This window comes from Syngnathus floridae, chromosome 17, assembly GCF_059516105.1.
Source record: "Syngnathus floridae isolate MCC-2025c chromosome 17, RoL_Sflo_1.0, whole genome shotgun sequence".
NCBI classification, from domain to species: Eukaryota; Metazoa; Chordata; class Actinopteri; order Syngnathiformes; family Syngnathidae; genus Syngnathus; species Syngnathus floridae.
This window is the reverse complement of record NC_142429.1, coordinates 11972686-11988016: the sequence shown is the minus strand read 5'-3', so window position 1 is coordinate 11988016 and position 15331 is coordinate 11972686. Positions and strand designations below refer to the sequence as shown.

The 15331-nt window shown below is 47.5% G+C and overlaps 4 protein-coding genes across 6 annotated transcripts in view; 2 read left to right on the top strand and 2 right to left on the bottom strand.

Annotated features, from left to right (window-relative positions):
• Positions 1 to 8965, top strand: part of spag9a (sperm associated antigen 9a) — a 63271-nt gene extending 54306 nt beyond the window's left edge. The window contains exon 33 of the transcript XR_015853548.1: positions 7344 to 8965. The gene's annotated coding sequence lies outside the window, so the exon portion shown is untranslated. The remainder of the gene's footprint in view (positions 1 to 7343) is intronic.
• wfikkn2a (info WAP, follistatin/kazal, immunoglobulin, kunitz and netrin domain containing 2a) lies at positions 1187 to 4303 on the bottom strand. The gene is made up of 3 exons (XM_088358777.1): positions 3763 to 4303; positions 2948 to 3264; positions 1187 to 2788 (listed from the first exon to the last, which is right to left on the bottom strand). The coding sequence occupies exons 1-3, from the start codon at positions 3967 to 3969 to the stop codon at positions 1579 to 1581; spliced, it is 1734 nt and encodes a 577-aa protein (XP_088214903.1). The 5' UTR covers positions 3970 to 4303; the 3' UTR covers positions 1187 to 1578.
• Positions 6109 to 10152, bottom strand: ankrd40 (ankyrin repeat domain 40). The gene is made up of 5 exons (XM_088358782.1): positions 9423 to 10152; positions 8927 to 9075; positions 8219 to 8839; positions 7971 to 8152; positions 6109 to 7899 (listed from the first exon to the last, which is right to left on the bottom strand). Exons 1-5 carry the CDS (start codon positions 9578 to 9580, stop codon positions 7756 to 7758), a joined length of 1254 nt encoding a protein of 417 aa, XP_088214908.1. The 5' UTR covers positions 9581 to 10152; the 3' UTR covers positions 6109 to 7755.
• luc7l3 (LUC7-like 3 pre-mRNA splicing factor) lies at positions 9116 to 14913 on the top strand. 3 transcript variants are annotated; one of them, XM_088358780.1, is made up of 11 exons: positions 10374 to 10580; positions 10961 to 11027; positions 11114 to 11153; positions 11254 to 11398; positions 11484 to 11561; positions 11637 to 11741; positions 11863 to 12024; positions 12130 to 12473; positions 12556 to 12812; positions 12887 to 13116; positions 14248 to 14913. In XM_088358780.1, the coding sequence occupies exons 1-10, from the start codon at positions 10482 to 10484 to the stop codon at positions 13081 to 13083; spliced, it is 1494 nt and encodes a 497-aa protein (XP_088214906.1). In that variant the 5' UTR covers positions 10374 to 10481; the 3' UTR covers positions 13084 to 13116; positions 14248 to 14913. The 3 variants fall into 3 exon arrangements, with proteins under 3 accessions (XP_088214907.1, XP_088214906.1, XP_088214905.1); XM_088358781.1 differs by lacking the exon at positions 10374 to 10580 and adding an exon at positions 9116 to 9136 and having other exon boundaries at positions 12887 to 14913; XM_088358779.1 differs by having other exon boundaries at positions 12887 to 14913.
• Positions 14914 to 15331: the final 418 nt, after the last annotated feature.

Sequence of the window (15331 nt, the reverse complement as noted above, 5' to 3'; positions counted from 1 at the left end):
CTCAACTCCGAATTGCAAGTGTCAAAACTACTTGTTTAATCTTCACCCAAGTCAATGAGTAAGCTGTAACTTACTTTTTGCCTTATATTGCGCTGCCCTCAGTCGAACTGATGTAAAATGCTGCCCTCTAGCGGACAACATTGCACGTTGCAGTTATTTATATTTTTTCAAGCGTGGCTGTAGGATGGTAAGCTTTTGGATACTCGATCAAGCAAAAACAAAACAACTTTACACAATCGAGTATCGGAATACAATATCAATCCCTCATTTGTAGTATTCATGACGCCACTTGCTTCTGTGTATCAAGAATGACCTTCAAAGTCCAAGTTCCTCCTCCATTGGGTGTCACCGAGGGCATTCCGTCTGCACTTGTCACGCTCGTTATTCTGGTCTGTCTGGCTTGGCCTAGCTGGTGGTCTTCATGTGAACTTGGTGATGAAGTCAGCCAGGAGTTGAGCATCAAGGGGTTTGTGTGGAGCTTAGCCACTCACTTGTCAGCAGCTCGAATGAAAGTGGCCCTTCTCTGGGCGGCCTCATTTTCATTAGGCGGGTCAGAGGTCGTCGCCGGAGGCTGGCTTTCTGACGAGCTAAGAGGGTAGACGGGTGAGTGCGTGGGACGTAGTAAAGGCGGGGGAGGGAGGGAGGGAGGGAGGGGGGAAGGGGCTAAATATTCAAAGATGAGACAGGGGAGATTACGCTGCTTTCCGTTTGTTTTGTTGGCGACTTGTAATGAGCTCATCTGGTCCCCCACGACGTCTTGGCTCAATATTACAAAGGACAGCCAGCAATCCAAATACAGAGCTCCTTGTTGAGTTTCAACCAGTTGAGTTTCCTTTCTCTTCTCCTAAACGTGGCCCAAAGGGAGTAAATCAGCCAGCCAGCCAGCCAACATCCATCCGTCTTTTCCCCTTCACCCTGGCCGGCCTCTTGCACATGAAAGGCCAAAGGATGGCCAGTGGGGTGTGTGCAATGCGAGGGCCCCAAAGCCAAACCCAGACACAACACAACACACAGCTCGCTCCACGGGGCCTCCACAGCTGGGCTGGGCTGGGCTGGGCTGGAATGTGACCCGCTTCAGATTTGGAGGCCAGACAAGGCCCGGTTTGTGTGCTTGTGTGTCAATCTGCGGCGGAGCGCCAACTGCCTTCACAGTCAAACGTTCGTTCAAAATGGCAAGGACCCGTAATGCCGTCTTAAAATCATCTTTATTCATTCATCGGCGTTCCGTGTCAACGATAACATGGAATGCTAGATACGATTCCGTCTACTGTAGACTATTCGAAATAAAATAAATATAGAGTATTTTGTAAATGATTCCACCTGACAGGAACCCGAAAGCTTATTGATTCTGGTCGACAAAACGGAGGTGTCACAGCCGCATAAAATATGGACAGAACAACACGTATTAGTTATTAGGAGGCTAAAGTTAAAGACGGACGGACTCTAATGTCAATTTCGTCACATTTGAATTCTACCAAACGCTGTCTGGGATCTGATCACATTTTCAGTCTTTGATTTCACAATTGGCTCCTGTGAGAAGATCCAGTCCGACCGACATCAGAGGGCTCGACGCCTTCTCTATGGGGTGCCGGGCGACTCCTTAAATAAAGCGCAGCTCCTCTTGCCGGAGATCTCGCGAAGCTTGCGGACCTTGCGGGCGCTGGAGGAGCCCACGAAGCTGTCCGGCTGCAGCACGGCCATCCCGTTGTGGACCTCCCCCATGACGATGAGCTGACTCTCGGCCACGGTGATGTTTGGGCAGGGGCACTTCCAGTCCATGTTCAGGAGGGTCACCTCCAAGGGTTCTTTGCCGAAGAACCTGAGCCCCATCTTGTCATCCTTCAGGATCTCCTCCACCGTCATGAGAGCGTGACCCGACTCCTGCTCCTCCGTCAGTTCGGTGACCCGCGCCAGGATGACAAAGTCGCTCCTGCAGAAGCTGGCCACCATCTTACTTCGAGGCTTACACGCCTTGCAGTTGTGGTTCTTGGGAAAGGGGCACATGCTTTCGCAGGCCTCTTTGGACTCAAAGTTGTTCTGGTTGCCGCCGCAGCCCCCGTAGACGAAAGACTGACACTTGTCCAGGGCCTGGCTGTAGGCCCACCGATGTTGGTAGGCCTTGCACGGCCCCTGGAGGCTGGGCAGGCTGCAAGGGGCCGCCAGCTCCCCCCCGCATGACAGCATGCAGCTGTCGTAGGCGTCAAAATGGTTGCGGTTCTTATCGCACTGGCCGTAAGTGAAGGTGAAGCAGTTGTTGCGGCTGGATTCGTAGTACCAGCTTATGCTTTCCTCTCCGCAGTCGTCCGTGTTGGGACTTTTCAGACACTCTGCAGGCGGGAAAGGCAGATTCGTATGGTTTCCTCGGGCTTCTTTCCCCCTCGCCTCTCTCTTGATGACTGCCAAAGGGAAGTGAGAAGATACACTTCCCCCCACGTTTTTGGCCGTGCACGTATAGATGCCGGCGTCTTGAAGCTGCGCGTTATAAACGACCAGCTGGCCGATGTTGGTGACCACCACGTTGCCTTGGACGTGATTGGGACGCATGACCACGTTGTCTTTGCCCTTCAGTTGCTTCTCCCAGGTGATTTCCGGGGGCGGCTTCCCGGTCACCTCGCACAGGAAGTTGGCCGTCTCGCCCACAAACACGGCCTGCTGCTGCTGGACGCCGGGGCCTCTGTGTATGCTGGGCGTCTGGATGTCCGCCGGAAGGGTGGTCTGAAGAGCCGTGGTCGGGCGGAGAGTTGTTTCGGCCGGGATGGGACTGGTGTTTGGCCACGTCAGGTGGTACCTGTAGGAGAGTTGATGAGCGAGTCAAAACGGGAATTCTCTGTGCCGTGTAAAAATTGTCCCCCCCCCCAAAAAAAAAGAAAATCAAGTTTGGATTTGGAATACATCACCTGATCAAAAGTGAGCGATTGAAAAAGATTGAAAATACTTAACATGTTACCTGCAGGTGACCTCAGAGATGGAGATACCCTTGGAGCACGCCTCGGCGTCCATGTAACACTTGTTGTAGTAAGTCATGCCGTCAGAGGCGCACGTGAAGTGGGGCTCTCGCTCGCAGCGGTCCCGGCACTTACACACGGGCTGCCCGTCCCAGATGTCGCACTCGGAACCTTGCTGGGAGCACATGAACTTGTCGCAGGTGGCTCCTTTGGGCATTCCGATGGGCCCCTTGTTGCCCTTGATGTCAATGTAGCGCGCCGCCACGCAGCTCTTGTTGCCGCATACGTTGAGGCAGCACTTCTCAAATGTCTCGCAGTCCTGCAAAGAGCAGGAGAAATAGGATTTCTTGTCAGTGGCAAGGTTCCGGGTTACAATCTTGGCTCATGCCTTCCACAGTGGACTTTTCATGTGCTCGCGGGGCTCCTCTGGCTTCCGTCCGTGCACATTGGGCTCATCGATGGCTCTAAATTGACCATAGGTGCGAATGGCCTTTATGTGCCCTGAGTTTGACTGGCAACCAGTTTGGGGTGTACGTCGACTCTCTAAAGCTCATATGGGCTTGGGGTCTGACAGTACTGGGGTGTTCTTTTGTTGTTGCTGCTGCTGCTGTATACAGTTAACGTATATTTCTTGATCGCCCTAAAAATGTTTGACTTTGACAAACAAGTTAGTAACCAATGACGCGTTGCACCCTTCAGATTAAAATGTACTTTCCACCGTGAACTAATTTTACAGCAGCATATCGACCACTGTTGCTATTTTCACTTTCTTAAAAATGATAATAGTAATATAGATAGATGGATGAGATCTACTCACCTGGTCGGATTCACACTCGCGGATACAGGTGCTCATGGCATCCACCCACAGGTTGGGGTTGAGCTCATTGGGGCACAGACCCGCGTGAGAATACACCACTTTAGCCACGGACATCGGCATCGCCCCCACCCTGTCCATATAGAGCACAAAAGTGTACAAATAGCCCCAAAGAAACCAAATCCATCGCGGAAACAGCATCCACCACATAGCGTGCGTAACAGCGCGGCAGATTCAACCCTTAGAAGAAGCGAACAAGAAATCCCACGGCGGTGAAAAAAGCTCCGAAAGCAAATTGTCCAATAGTGCAAAGTAGACGGAAGCTAGGAAGTCATGTAAGTTGCTCGCCCAGCCAGCCTGCCTGCCTGCCTGCCTGACGCACGCACGCACGCACGCACGCACTATACGCTCAATATGGCCAGCAGGGAGATTAGCGCTGCTGCGTGCGAACCACTCCAAGATCTAACGCCATCAATTACTGGGGCGCCAAGAGCCAGCCAGCCAGCCAACCGAGTGGGTGAGTGACTTACAGTTGGGATCAACTTAATTCTGCACGTTTGCAGGCTCCAGCGAGACACCTGCGCACACGCACACTGGACGCCTTAACCCTTCGCATGCAAGCCGCAAACACATAGTCTACAATGTGAATTAAAAAAAGGAAAGGCTTCCCTTGTAAATTAGTTGATTTATTTTAACGTCAAAAAAAACGAACTCTTAATTGGGTAGTACAGCCCAGCATATCATTTCACTTAACCGCACAGCCACATCAAATCAGAGTTAATAATTCTCTGTTATTAAATTGAAGTCACTTCTCTAGGAAAAAATAGGACATATTTTGAATTTGATACGTGTTAAATATAACCAACTCAACCCACGAGCTGCAGTTGTCGCCTTTCTTTACAAGTGTTTAGACTGCGGTCAAAATAATTGTACCGCGAAGGCTTGACTCATTCTGTCATCTCTCTCTACACCAGACGATGGCGCTAAACGCACTTTTCTCGGCAGGCTGTACTTAATAGAATAGAATAGAATGACGACTTAGTGCTTGATTGTACAAAAAATGATACCAGCACAATGTGAGAATGTTCCCTTCAAACACATTTGGTGGTATTCCAAACAGTGATAGTCTTCTGTTTGCTGACCTCAAAAGCCAGTCTGTCTTTAGCGGAACACTAAAAGCCAACTATGTTCTACGTGTGTGTGTGTGTGTGTGTGTGTGTGTGTGTGCGCGCGCGCGCGCGACTGGAATCTGTTCTTCCCAAACTGGGTCCCTGCTGAGCCAAAAGAGGCCCAATGTGTTTCAGGCTGGACCTGCATAGTCTCCGTCCAGTTCTGAACACACACGGGCATGCGTTGAACTTCCTATTATGCGTGATTATTTGGTCTTCATTTGATTGATTGATGTATAGTTTACATGTTTGAAACAAAGAAATTCATTCAAAGTGCTGCAGGAAAGCTGTGCTAATTTTCAAATCTTCTCGTGAGCTACTACCTACAGTCTCTGCTGCCCACCGCAGAGGCGCGACGAGAGTTTCTTTAAAACAATGAGGGGCTGTTTATCTTAAGCTCATTATGTGTGTCCCACCGGAGAACAAAGGTGTCCAGCCACAGCGGGGCCTTAAGCCCATTCCACACGTCTAGACGCAAAATACCGCTTGATCGATGCATACAAATGAAATGTACCCTTACTGGCCTCAGTATGATGTTTTTTTAAGAACGACTATCAAAAACGTCATACGGTCAAAGCGCCTGTATTGTAACAACTCTATTGCGTGCTTTCAATTATAGTGGCTGTCATTCCAATGCTGACAGCAACAAACTTGAAGACTCAATTTGAAAGAACAACAGGAAGTCTTATGCTTCTGCTTTTAATGACATGAGTTAAACGAAAGATGATTGAATTGATCACTTTCGAACATTGACAGTCCTCTCAAGCTGAAGAGCACACAGTACAGTATATCGTAAACGTGGTTTATCCCTGCACTGTCCCTGGAGCTGATGTAGTATTGGTGCTCCTTGGTTTGCTTTGCCTGAACATCTGCTCACCACATGGGACTTTGTTGTATTCATTCATTCAAGAGGCGTCACAGATACGCAAGGCGTACGAGTCCAACCACAACTCGGTGCTTGTTTATATTCTTTACATCAGAAAGGGAACAGAACAAAGGGGCTTGATGTTTTGGCTCATAACAAAATGTACTACAGTGGCTTGTTGTGCAAACCTGGGTCACATAACAATGTACAGCTGGATGTGGGGAAGGGGAAAAACAAAACTAGCCAAGTTTTGGCGCCCAGGTGGTGTCATAGTGTAGTCTAATATAGCAAAGAAAACAAAATATTGACTCTAGCGTCCTCTAGTGTTTTTAATGTTACATTTCAACGGTGTCAGAGGCTGTTATCTCATGTCAGACGGGACAAGTGTGTTCGAATCATGATGGAGCCAGACAAGAGATGAGGTCATTCACCATGCTTTATCAAAGAACATAAACAGGTCTCCAGAAGAAAACTAAAAAAACAAAACAAAAGAAAACCTTCAACAGTGCCTACGATTATTTCTGCAAGTACAACAGGACACATCTTTTATAAAAATATCAGACTCTGGATGCATAGGTTAAGTCAAACTGTATTCTGCTTTAAGTCTAGAGCACTAAACAAAGCCACCGATAGTGTTAGTCTCCTTTTCACAGAAGCAAACATGAGCCATAAACTCATTCATTTTTAAACACGACGCTCTCACCCTGTCTAGCCGCGTCTTCGTAAAGTCTTTAACATTGTCTCATTGCACTTTCTTTCACACCGTGCGTGAACATGAACTTCTGGCAATTAACGTTTTTGACACAAACACAACAGGCCTATTTGGTTAAAAACAAAAGCAACCAAAACTATGCTTGTTAATAAAAAATATATTTCATAAAGTAAGAGCTTCTGGTATACCTTTGAAAAGTAAACGGTTAGAACTTGCTAAGAAACCTTTTGATTGTGGGACCACTGTCAGCAAATGGAACACGATGGTACATAGAAGAGCAGCATTAACATTTCCATTTGACACAAGGCTCTTAACAGAGGACAAAAAACGATATTAAACGTCAGCTTGTTAGTGCAGTTTTAGGTTAGTTAGGTCAAAAAGACTTGTGTTATCTCATAAAGCTACCGTTCGAAACAAAAAAAAAACAGGCATTGAAAAAGGTGTGCAATAAGGAGGCAACACCCCATTTTGTCGTTGAAAAAAAAAAAAAAAAGAACTTTCATTCCTCTCCACTTGAGCCAACAAACAAACTTGTTGAGCTGCATTCATTTGTGATGCAGAGAGATTCCGTAGTTTGCTCACCAGCAGGTGAAATAAGCTTAGTTGTGAGCACACTTCCTTGTAGCGTACAAAGAAAGTTGCAACATCCAAGGTAGAATCACGTGCGGCCTTTACCTTGTTAGTCAAGGAGTTGCCCGGCCTCATTACTGATATAGTAACTTCAAACAAAAACAAAAAAAAAGAGGTGGTGAGGTATCTGGGATTTGAAAACAAACTTCAATTGATACAGGTGGGAAAGTAAAATGACTCAAAGTTTTCTTTTCCACATTGTGTGCAGACAGCAGTTAAAAGCGACCGACCACCCATTCATCCCAGCGACTCCAAGACACCAAGGTTGAAGCGACAGCATGTGCGAAGGTGTGTAAGCAAGCTGGAACATCTTCCAGCCTACGGTCGGCTTAGCAAATAGTGCGTGACAACTTGCTTGTAGATGCACATGTCCATATAAGGCTATTGCAGAAACCCCAGGAAGACCAGCTAATGCCCCCGACCGACCCACCCGCCTGTTGTTGTGGTGGTTCCCCTGGAGCCTTGGCACAAGGCGGAGGAGAGAAGGGGCCCACGTACGTCATCTCTCGTCATCTCTGACGACAAGTTAGGAACACCAAAGCAGCGAAAGGGCCCGGATCAGGACAAAGAGCTCGAGAACTGGAAACGAACCAAGCAGGGAAATCTGGGAGGCGGGGTGTCTAGTAGGTGAGGCGCGAGGCCGTCATGTTGTAGCAGGGTCTGTCGGTCAGACCCCCCGGCCCGGAGAACAAGGACAAGCCCTCGGATTTCTCCAGCACAACCTCCAGTTCCTGAAAGTCCTGCAGCCGGGCGACATCCTTGTCCTGGAGGGGGGGAAAAAAATCACGTACAGCGCATTTGACAACAGCAAACATTTGACTCAAATGCCCGTTACCTTTCTCAACATGGTGTTTGGTAGCTTGCGGATCTTCTCCACGTGCTCAGAGCTGATGTCCAATTCACGGCAGCAGACCCTCAGCAGAGAACGATAGGTGAGCTCCTGGCGATCCAGTTCCACCTCGATGAAGTCATTCTCACGGGCGTTTGGGTTCTGGATGCGCACCTTCAGTACTAATTCTACAGAGAGGTGGGGACACTCGTTCAGTGCTATGGTCCAAATATTGTCAGTCACTTTACCCTCACCTTGCACATTGACGGGGAAGGTGCTCGTGAAGAAGAACGGCTGGAAGGCCGGCAAAGGTCCACCCGCTTGACTGTAGCCGATCTGCTGCGGGACGGATTGCTGTCTGCTCACTGCCGGGTTGGGGTTGGTCACCGGAGCTTGGACCTGAGCGCCGTTGCCGCAAGCCAAACCCGGGCCGGGTGAGGCCAGAGGGGGCGAGCGCACGCTTCCGTTGTGCTGCACGGCGTGGTTGACGAGATGCGGCTCCACCGACAGATCCACGGGCACGGTGCAGTTTACGACCGTGTGGTTGGCCAAACCGGGCGGCGCGCCGTTTTGCTCGGCCGCCGGAACAAATTCCCGGCTCTGAACTTGGCTGTGAGCGACGGAGTTTGTGGGTGGAACAGGGTCGTCAGACGGCAGGCTCTGCGAGGTCTTAAAGTGCCCAGTTGGAGAGAGTGGAGCCGAAGTGCTGTCCATGGACTCGGTGTGTTCCGTGGATCCGTTTTGTGCCAGGTGCTGAGAAAGGAGGAGCTCCATCTTGTTATCCATCTTTGAGTATAAGAAGGGAGGATTGGACAAATAGTTGGGGATGATTGGCAACTCGGGTTCCTTGACTTCGGGCACGTCCTCCACTTCGACTGTAGGCAGAAGGAGGAAAAGAGCGTTTGTCTGTGTTCGGCCTCAAAATGTTCCAGTCAAAAACAATGACAGCCACTGTGGTTTACCTCCCAAAAGCCGTTTGATCTCCGGTTTGGATGTGAGCTGTGAGGCCAGCTCTTCCTTAGCTGTGAGGATGTCTTTGTCTGCACCGCTACTAAGTAAGTAGGACACGATCTGCTTATGGTTTCGCTTGCATGCCCAATGCAGGCAAGTCCTGGTGAGATTCAAGACAAGATGCCAAAAACATCATCTGCGAGGAGCAGACTCAAATGACAGTAAGTGTTTCTAAAACAAATAAGACACATTCATCATTGGCAATGCGCAGTGCCTGCTCATATTTTGTTTGTTCACTGTTTTGCTTTTGTTTGAAGCCCTAGATGAAGCACTAAAGGGATTTTCGACAGGCAGCACCTAAGGATTAAACCGTGATTCCCCTAATTGGATATCACAAAGCCATGTAACTCACCAAGCAACTTCTTGAAGTTGTCTGTTCTTTACAATAAGTGAAGGCAAACAGATTTGGTGGCTTGTGACGTCACTGAACCTGATGCTTAAACTTACCATCCGTTGATTTCGTTTTGTGAATTGACGTTTACTCCACTCTCAACCAATGTCCGCACTTCGTCGATGTCCCCGATTGCAGACGCCTCTCTCAGTCGCTCCTGGAGTTCTTTATCCAACGAAATGGTGGACATGTTTGCACAGATTTCAGAGTTCATGAGAGAAACTAAAACCTCATGAGTTAGCCTGACGAGCAATATTGGCCAAACAGCATTAACCAGTCCACCGGGCTAAATATGAACTACTGTGCTTGCTAGCTTGACTCGGTGACAGCACTGCAATCTTTGGTGCTAATCTTGGGTGGTGATAACAAACTGCTTCCGCTCATGCGATTTAGCCGCCAGATTCTTTGGGATTACAGAAGTCGCTTCTTCGTTTGCATTCGGTTCCGTTTGTACTGTTACAGTCAACACCCGATTTCCAGGCAATCTTGGAGGCGCTGTCTGCGTTCCTTCGGTGCGGGTTGCCACAAGCACCGCCACATCGCGGGGGACACTTTTGGACGTTACAACGACTACTCAGACCGCATTGAGCGCCTTGATCTCTTACTGCAATACGGCAGTACGTCCGTCATCTTGAATGTGGCCAATTGACTGAAATGCTGCTAAAAAGAGTACATACCAAGATACATACAAGAGCACACCTTTTAAAGATATGCCCCCTTGATTCAAAACAGTAGCAAAAAAACCCAAAATGTAATTTCTATTTTGACATGGGTTGAAATAAACTATAAATAAATCAAATCGATAAAGCAAAACGTGACCACAAAAATGAAAAAAAAAAAACAAGGGGGGATTTATGTATGTTGCGTGTATAATAAATAAAGTGCACTATCATAATGGCCATACAAACTAACTTTATGATGTATGTGTGCATTTCCATTGTTCTGCAGTTGCATTTCCGGGTCAAAAGTCGAATTCACTTTCGGATGTTCGTCAGGAGTGACGTCACCGTAGCTGCCATTTTGTTTCAATGTACTTTGAGCGCTTTGGGATGGTGTGAACTGCAGCTCCGCTATATATTGTTGCGTTTAACGCCAATACTTCCAAGCTGAGCAAAATGCTTTCCGCAGCTCAGTTGCTCGATGAGTTAATGGGCCGAGACAGAAATTTGGCCCCTGACGAGAAGAGATGTAACGTCAAATGGGACGACGAGAGCGTAAGATAGCATTTTTGGCTAATTTTAGCCTCGTGTGCACGTCGCTAACGTAACTGAACGTTTGTTTGCGGAGCATAATCGCGTTGTTGAAGTCTTTGAATATTTGTTATTCGTGCAATTGTTCCATAAAACAATCGTAAATATGCACTCGATTGAATATCGGTGGCCCACAGTGCCATAAATGAAACCACACACGTTGAACCATTGTTAGCCTGCGAATGATGGACCTCACAATGAGGCATCGTTTGCATGCATTGCGAATAGATCGGAACCCTTAACCCGAAAATATGTTTCACTTAAATTTAGCTCACCTGTCGAGATCGATAACTCGGGCTATAATTTGTTGACCTTGAAATAATATGTCTCATATGTGTTTCTAGGTATGTCGATATTATCTGTGTGGCTTCTGTCCAGCGGAATTATTTACAAACACACGCTCAGATTTGGGTAGGACAAGCTCTAATTGATGTGTACAATCGCAACAATGACAATCGAACTGTCACTGATTAACAATTTCCATTTTCTTTTCGAAGGCCCTTGTGAGAAAATCCACGACGAAAATCTTCGCAAAGTGTAAGCATTGCGTCCTGTGTCTTAAAATATTGTGCAATGTCTTTTCCTTTACCTGCTAGTTATTAATATTGTGTCCTTTATTTTTGTGTGTGTTGTTCAGATATGAAAAGAGCTCACGTTACATGAAGGAGGGATATGAGCGGGATTTTCTGCGCTATCTCCAGTCGCTCCTGGCCGAAGTGGAACGGCGAATTCGTCGAGGGCACGCTCGACTTGCACTTTCCCAAGCTCAGCAGAATGCAGGGGTTTGTTTTGTCTTTGTAAATGTGCAAATTATAGCCAGAGTTATTATCATTCGCTGCTAAGGTACGGTTGGTTTCTTCTTCACAGCAACCTCCTGCTCCAGTAGGAAAGAATGAGGAGAAGGCTCAGGTTCTGACAGAGAAGATTGAAGATTTAGTCGTACAGGTTGGTTGAAAGTGATGCTGTTCTTTTCTTTTTCACTCGCGCGGCTGATTTAGCATTGTACTTTGTTTTGCGTAGATTGAGGAGCTGGGCTCGGAGGGCCGTGTGGAGGAGGCGCAAGGAATGATGAAGCTGGTTGAGCAGCTCAAGGAGGAGAGGGAACTGCTCAGCGCCAATCCGTCGGTGAGCCATCTAACTGAGCCTCGTCGGCCGACGTCTACTGTCTCTTTTATCGTAGTTGAAGGGACAATGTTGGATTTTGTTCAACAAAATACGACATGTTATCCTCTGTCTTTCCATTCAGACAATCGAGAGCTTTGCAGCCCAGGAGAAACAGATGGAAGTGTGCGAGGTGTGCGGAGCCTTCCTGATTGTGGGTGACGCTCAGTCTCGGGTGGATGACCACTTGATGGGAAAGCAGCATATGGGCTACGCCAAGATCAAATCCACTGTCGAGGAGCTCAAGGTAATCTGGCCACAATTTGGCAGATTATGGGAAGTAACATCATGCACATAGTTCATACTTATCACCGATCGCGTTTTGGAATGAACTCTGTTTGACTTCCACTAGGAGAAAATACGACGTCGCTCAGAGGACCCACAGGGGGAAAACCCGGCCGTTAAGAAAGACCGAGAAGAGCGTGAGAAGGAGGAACGAGAAAAAAAGCGCAAAGAAGAGGAGGAAAAGGAGAAAGAACGCGAGAAAGAAAAGGAGAAGGAGCGCGAACGTGAGAAGGAGCGCGACAGGGACAGAGAACGTGACAGGGACCGGGATCGAGATCGGCGGGCACGGCGAAGCCAATCTAACAGCCGCCACTCCAGCCGAGCGTCAGATAGGAAAAGAAGTCGCTCCCGGGATCGTCGGAGGTCCAGGAGCAGAGACAAAGACCGGGATCGTGAGCGCAGACGGAGCAGGTAACCCAAATTGTACACTCAAGAGTCAGGTCTCTTTGCTGTTTAATACGTCCGGCAAAACCGACATTTTCTTCTTCCGCAGAAGCCGAGATCGAGAGAGGGAGAGAGAGAGAGAAAGAGAGAGGGACAGGGACAGGAGACGCAGCCGTGACCACCCTGACCGGAAGCGACGCTCCCGCAGCCGCGACCGGAGGAGGTCGCGAAGCTCTGAGCGCCGATCTCATCGCCAGCGCAGCCGCAGCAGGGACCGAGACAGGGAGAGAGATAAGGAGAGGGACAGGGACAGAGAGAGAGACAAAGACAGGGAGAGAGACAAAGAGCGCTCATCGAAAGAAAGAGGTGATGGCACGTGACGTAACTCTTTTATTTCAAATGATCGACGCCAATGACGGTGATGCTTTTCTTTTTTCCAGAACGTAAGACGTCAGAGGAGAAGAGCAGCAACTCCAAGAAAGACAAGAACTCTAACGGCGAAGCAGCCGCCGTCAAGGCTTCCACCGATGCGGAGCCGATGGAGGCGGGGGCGGAGGCTCCTGCCTCGGCTTCCCCGCCTCTCCTTAACGGCCAGCAAGAGCTCCTCCTTTCTGAAGGTGACACTCAGTCCAATTAAAACTGATCTGATAGGACCTCAGATCAGACTCAGGTAAGTGTGTCCTTCTCCTCGCCCCCTGACTCCCCAAACCCTTCACACACTCTCCCTCCCTCCCTGCCTCCCTCCCTGCCTCCCTCCCTGCCTCCTTCTTTGCATTCACTTCAACGCTGAAAATGTGTGTCTGATGTACCATATCCTGTTTTTGCATCATAAGTATGCACTGAAGACGAAGAACTAGGCCCGATGAATGGGAAGAAGGTAGAAAGCATTCACACAAAGCAAGCCAAGAGGGAAAGGCCAGTGTAGCCCTGAGCAAACATGCCCAGAGGTACCCCTCGTTTTGTATTGCTTTTCGAGATGTCTAAAGGAGCTGGAATAAAAGATGACATTATCCAGTTCACCTTCCTTCCTGTCATTTTCCACCAATTTGGCAGTATTGATTCGACATAGTTTACAATTGGCTAAACGTGTGTTTATATGTACCCTTAGGTGGGATGATTTTTTTTATTTTTTAAATAATAAATAGAAACACACTCACAGACCAGCAAATGCCATGCAATTCCTTCATGTGCCTGACAATGCTTTGCAGTGTGTGTTTTGCGGGGTGGGCTGATGGTGGTGGTTGGTTGGGGTAGTTCTAGGAGCCTTTCACGGACAACGTACCTTACTAACTGGAGGCTAGGGTTTATGGCATAATTTGCAGCTGACTTCCACACCTCACAGCGTTGGTGTTGTGAGCGAGACCACATGTGAAAAGGGCAAATTAAAAATGAAGGATACTCTCTGACTGTCAAAGTGTGCAGGTACTCACCCCAGGTACTCCTTTCTCTACCCACATCCTTTTGTCAATGCTGTTGCCAAGATTGTCAATCTGTATGTTGTTTAGCTTTCATCATCAACTTTTTGGAGAGAGACGTCATTGAATCATGTGTTTGTCACATCTGTTCACTTCCATAACTACAAAAATGATGTCATTTCAAAGCGGCGTCCAACTTTGTAGACAGTCGGTGAGCATTTTCAGGCAAACCATGATGACAAGGCGCGTCAGAGGAACTTTGTAATTTTTTTTTTTTTTTTTTGTGCCATGTTCTTTCTGTTATTGCTGAGCCAGTTGTTTTCTTGAAAAGCCGTCGCTGGTCTCTTTTACTAACATTCCATTTTATGACCATGTTTGTCCAACAGGAGATATCAATTGGAGGAAGAAGAGGAGGTCACCCCAGCCTCACTTGGATCCTGGCACGTCGCAGCTTATAAACAAGGTGATCCACATATGCGTAGTGGCTTGCTTATATCAAATCAAGAACATACATTTTTAAAGAGGGAGGAAAATATGACTCCATTGGTTTTCGTGTCTCTGGTGATCTCATAGTTGGATGAGTCGTTGTGGTTAATCGAATATGTGTTTGGAGGGGTTTCGACATCGGTCGGACCTCACCCGAAATACCAAAAGTGGTAGGCAGACTTCACCCTTTCCTTTTTTTTTTTTCTTTTTTTTTTTCAAAACAATCTCCCCTTTTCCACTTGCATTTATTAATACCTCTTAGAAGGAAAACAATACTTGTAGTTTATTTCGGTGTGTCAGGTGACGTCCTACTTCTTTCTGATGATTTTTTTTTTTAAACTTTTGAATAATGTAAAATGTTGGCGGGGCATGGCTCATCCCCCCCCCTCCCCCCCCCCCCCCCCCCCCTCCACGTAGAGCTTAAGATTTGCTCATTTTGCTGTAAAAAAAAAAAAATACTGGTTTCCGTTTGATCCATTCATTTTGATGGAAGGCTGAAGATGTTTAGGTTTGGTCAGCTTCAAATGTTCAAATGTGGTCTTGAGAAATAAAAGGTAAAAACTTGACCCTTGTTTTCTTTTGTATACATGAATACAGTTTCTATAGGGCCTCATAAAAGTCACCAGTTATGTTACCTATATTAAGGAGTCACTATGAGGGACTTTGTTTTATTAAAAAAAGTCACTAAATGTTTTGCCCTTTGTTCTATGCGGTGACTAAAGAAAGTCTACACATCTTAAAACATCAGTGAAATAAGAGCGAGCGTTTTGCCACCCAGCTAATTAAGCAAGATATTCAATCATAAAAACACAATATATCTTGTAGCTATATTAAGATGTTGCATATCTTGTGTCTTATGATTGGTTTTCCCCTGCTAATATTCCATTGAGGATTGTAGACGAGTGTGGAGCACCCCTTCAAGGTATGTAGCAGGCATGCTTCCCTCGCCACGCCGTCCCTCTCCTCCATCGGCTGGCTCCTCGT

Bases quoted from the DNA above. Each gene is read 5' to 3' on its own strand.
- wfikkn2a (XM_088358777.1), bottom strand. From the start codon at position 3,969: ATGTGGTGGATGCTGTTTCCGCGATGGATTTGGTTTCTTTGGGGCTAT. The intron at 3,265-3,762 runs GTGAGTAGATCT...TGCTCTTTGCAG, and splicing joins GCGAGTGTGAATCCGACCAG to GACTGCGAGACATTTGAGAA. The intron at 2,789-2,947 runs GTAACATGTTAA...ACTCTCCTACAG, and splicing joins ATCTCTGAGGTCACCTGCAG to GTACCACCTGACGTGGCCAA.
- ankrd40 (XM_088358782.1), bottom strand. From the start codon at position 9,580: ATGAACTCTGAAATCTGTGCAAACATGTCCACCATTTCGTTGGATAAA. The intron at 8,153-8,218 runs GTGAGGGTAAAG...ACCTCTCTGTAG, and splicing joins CTTCCCCGTCAATGTGCAAG to AATTAGTACTGAAGGTGCGC. The intron at 7,900-7,970 runs GTAACGGGCATT...CCCCCCCTCCAG, and splicing joins CAAACACCATGTTGAGAAAG to GACAAGGATGTCGCCCGGCT.
- luc7l3 (XM_088358780.1), top strand. From the start codon at position 10,482: ATGCTTTCCGCAGCTCAGTTGCTCGATGAGTTAATGGGCCGAGACAGA. The intron at 11,399-11,483 runs GTTTGTTTTGTC...TCTTCTTCACAG, and splicing joins AAGCTCAGCAGAATGCAGGG to CAACCTCCTGCTCCAGTAGG. The intron at 11,562-11,636 runs GTTGGTTGAAAG...TGTTTTGCGTAG, and splicing joins TTGAAGATTTAGTCGTACAG to ATTGAGGAGCTGGGCTCGGA.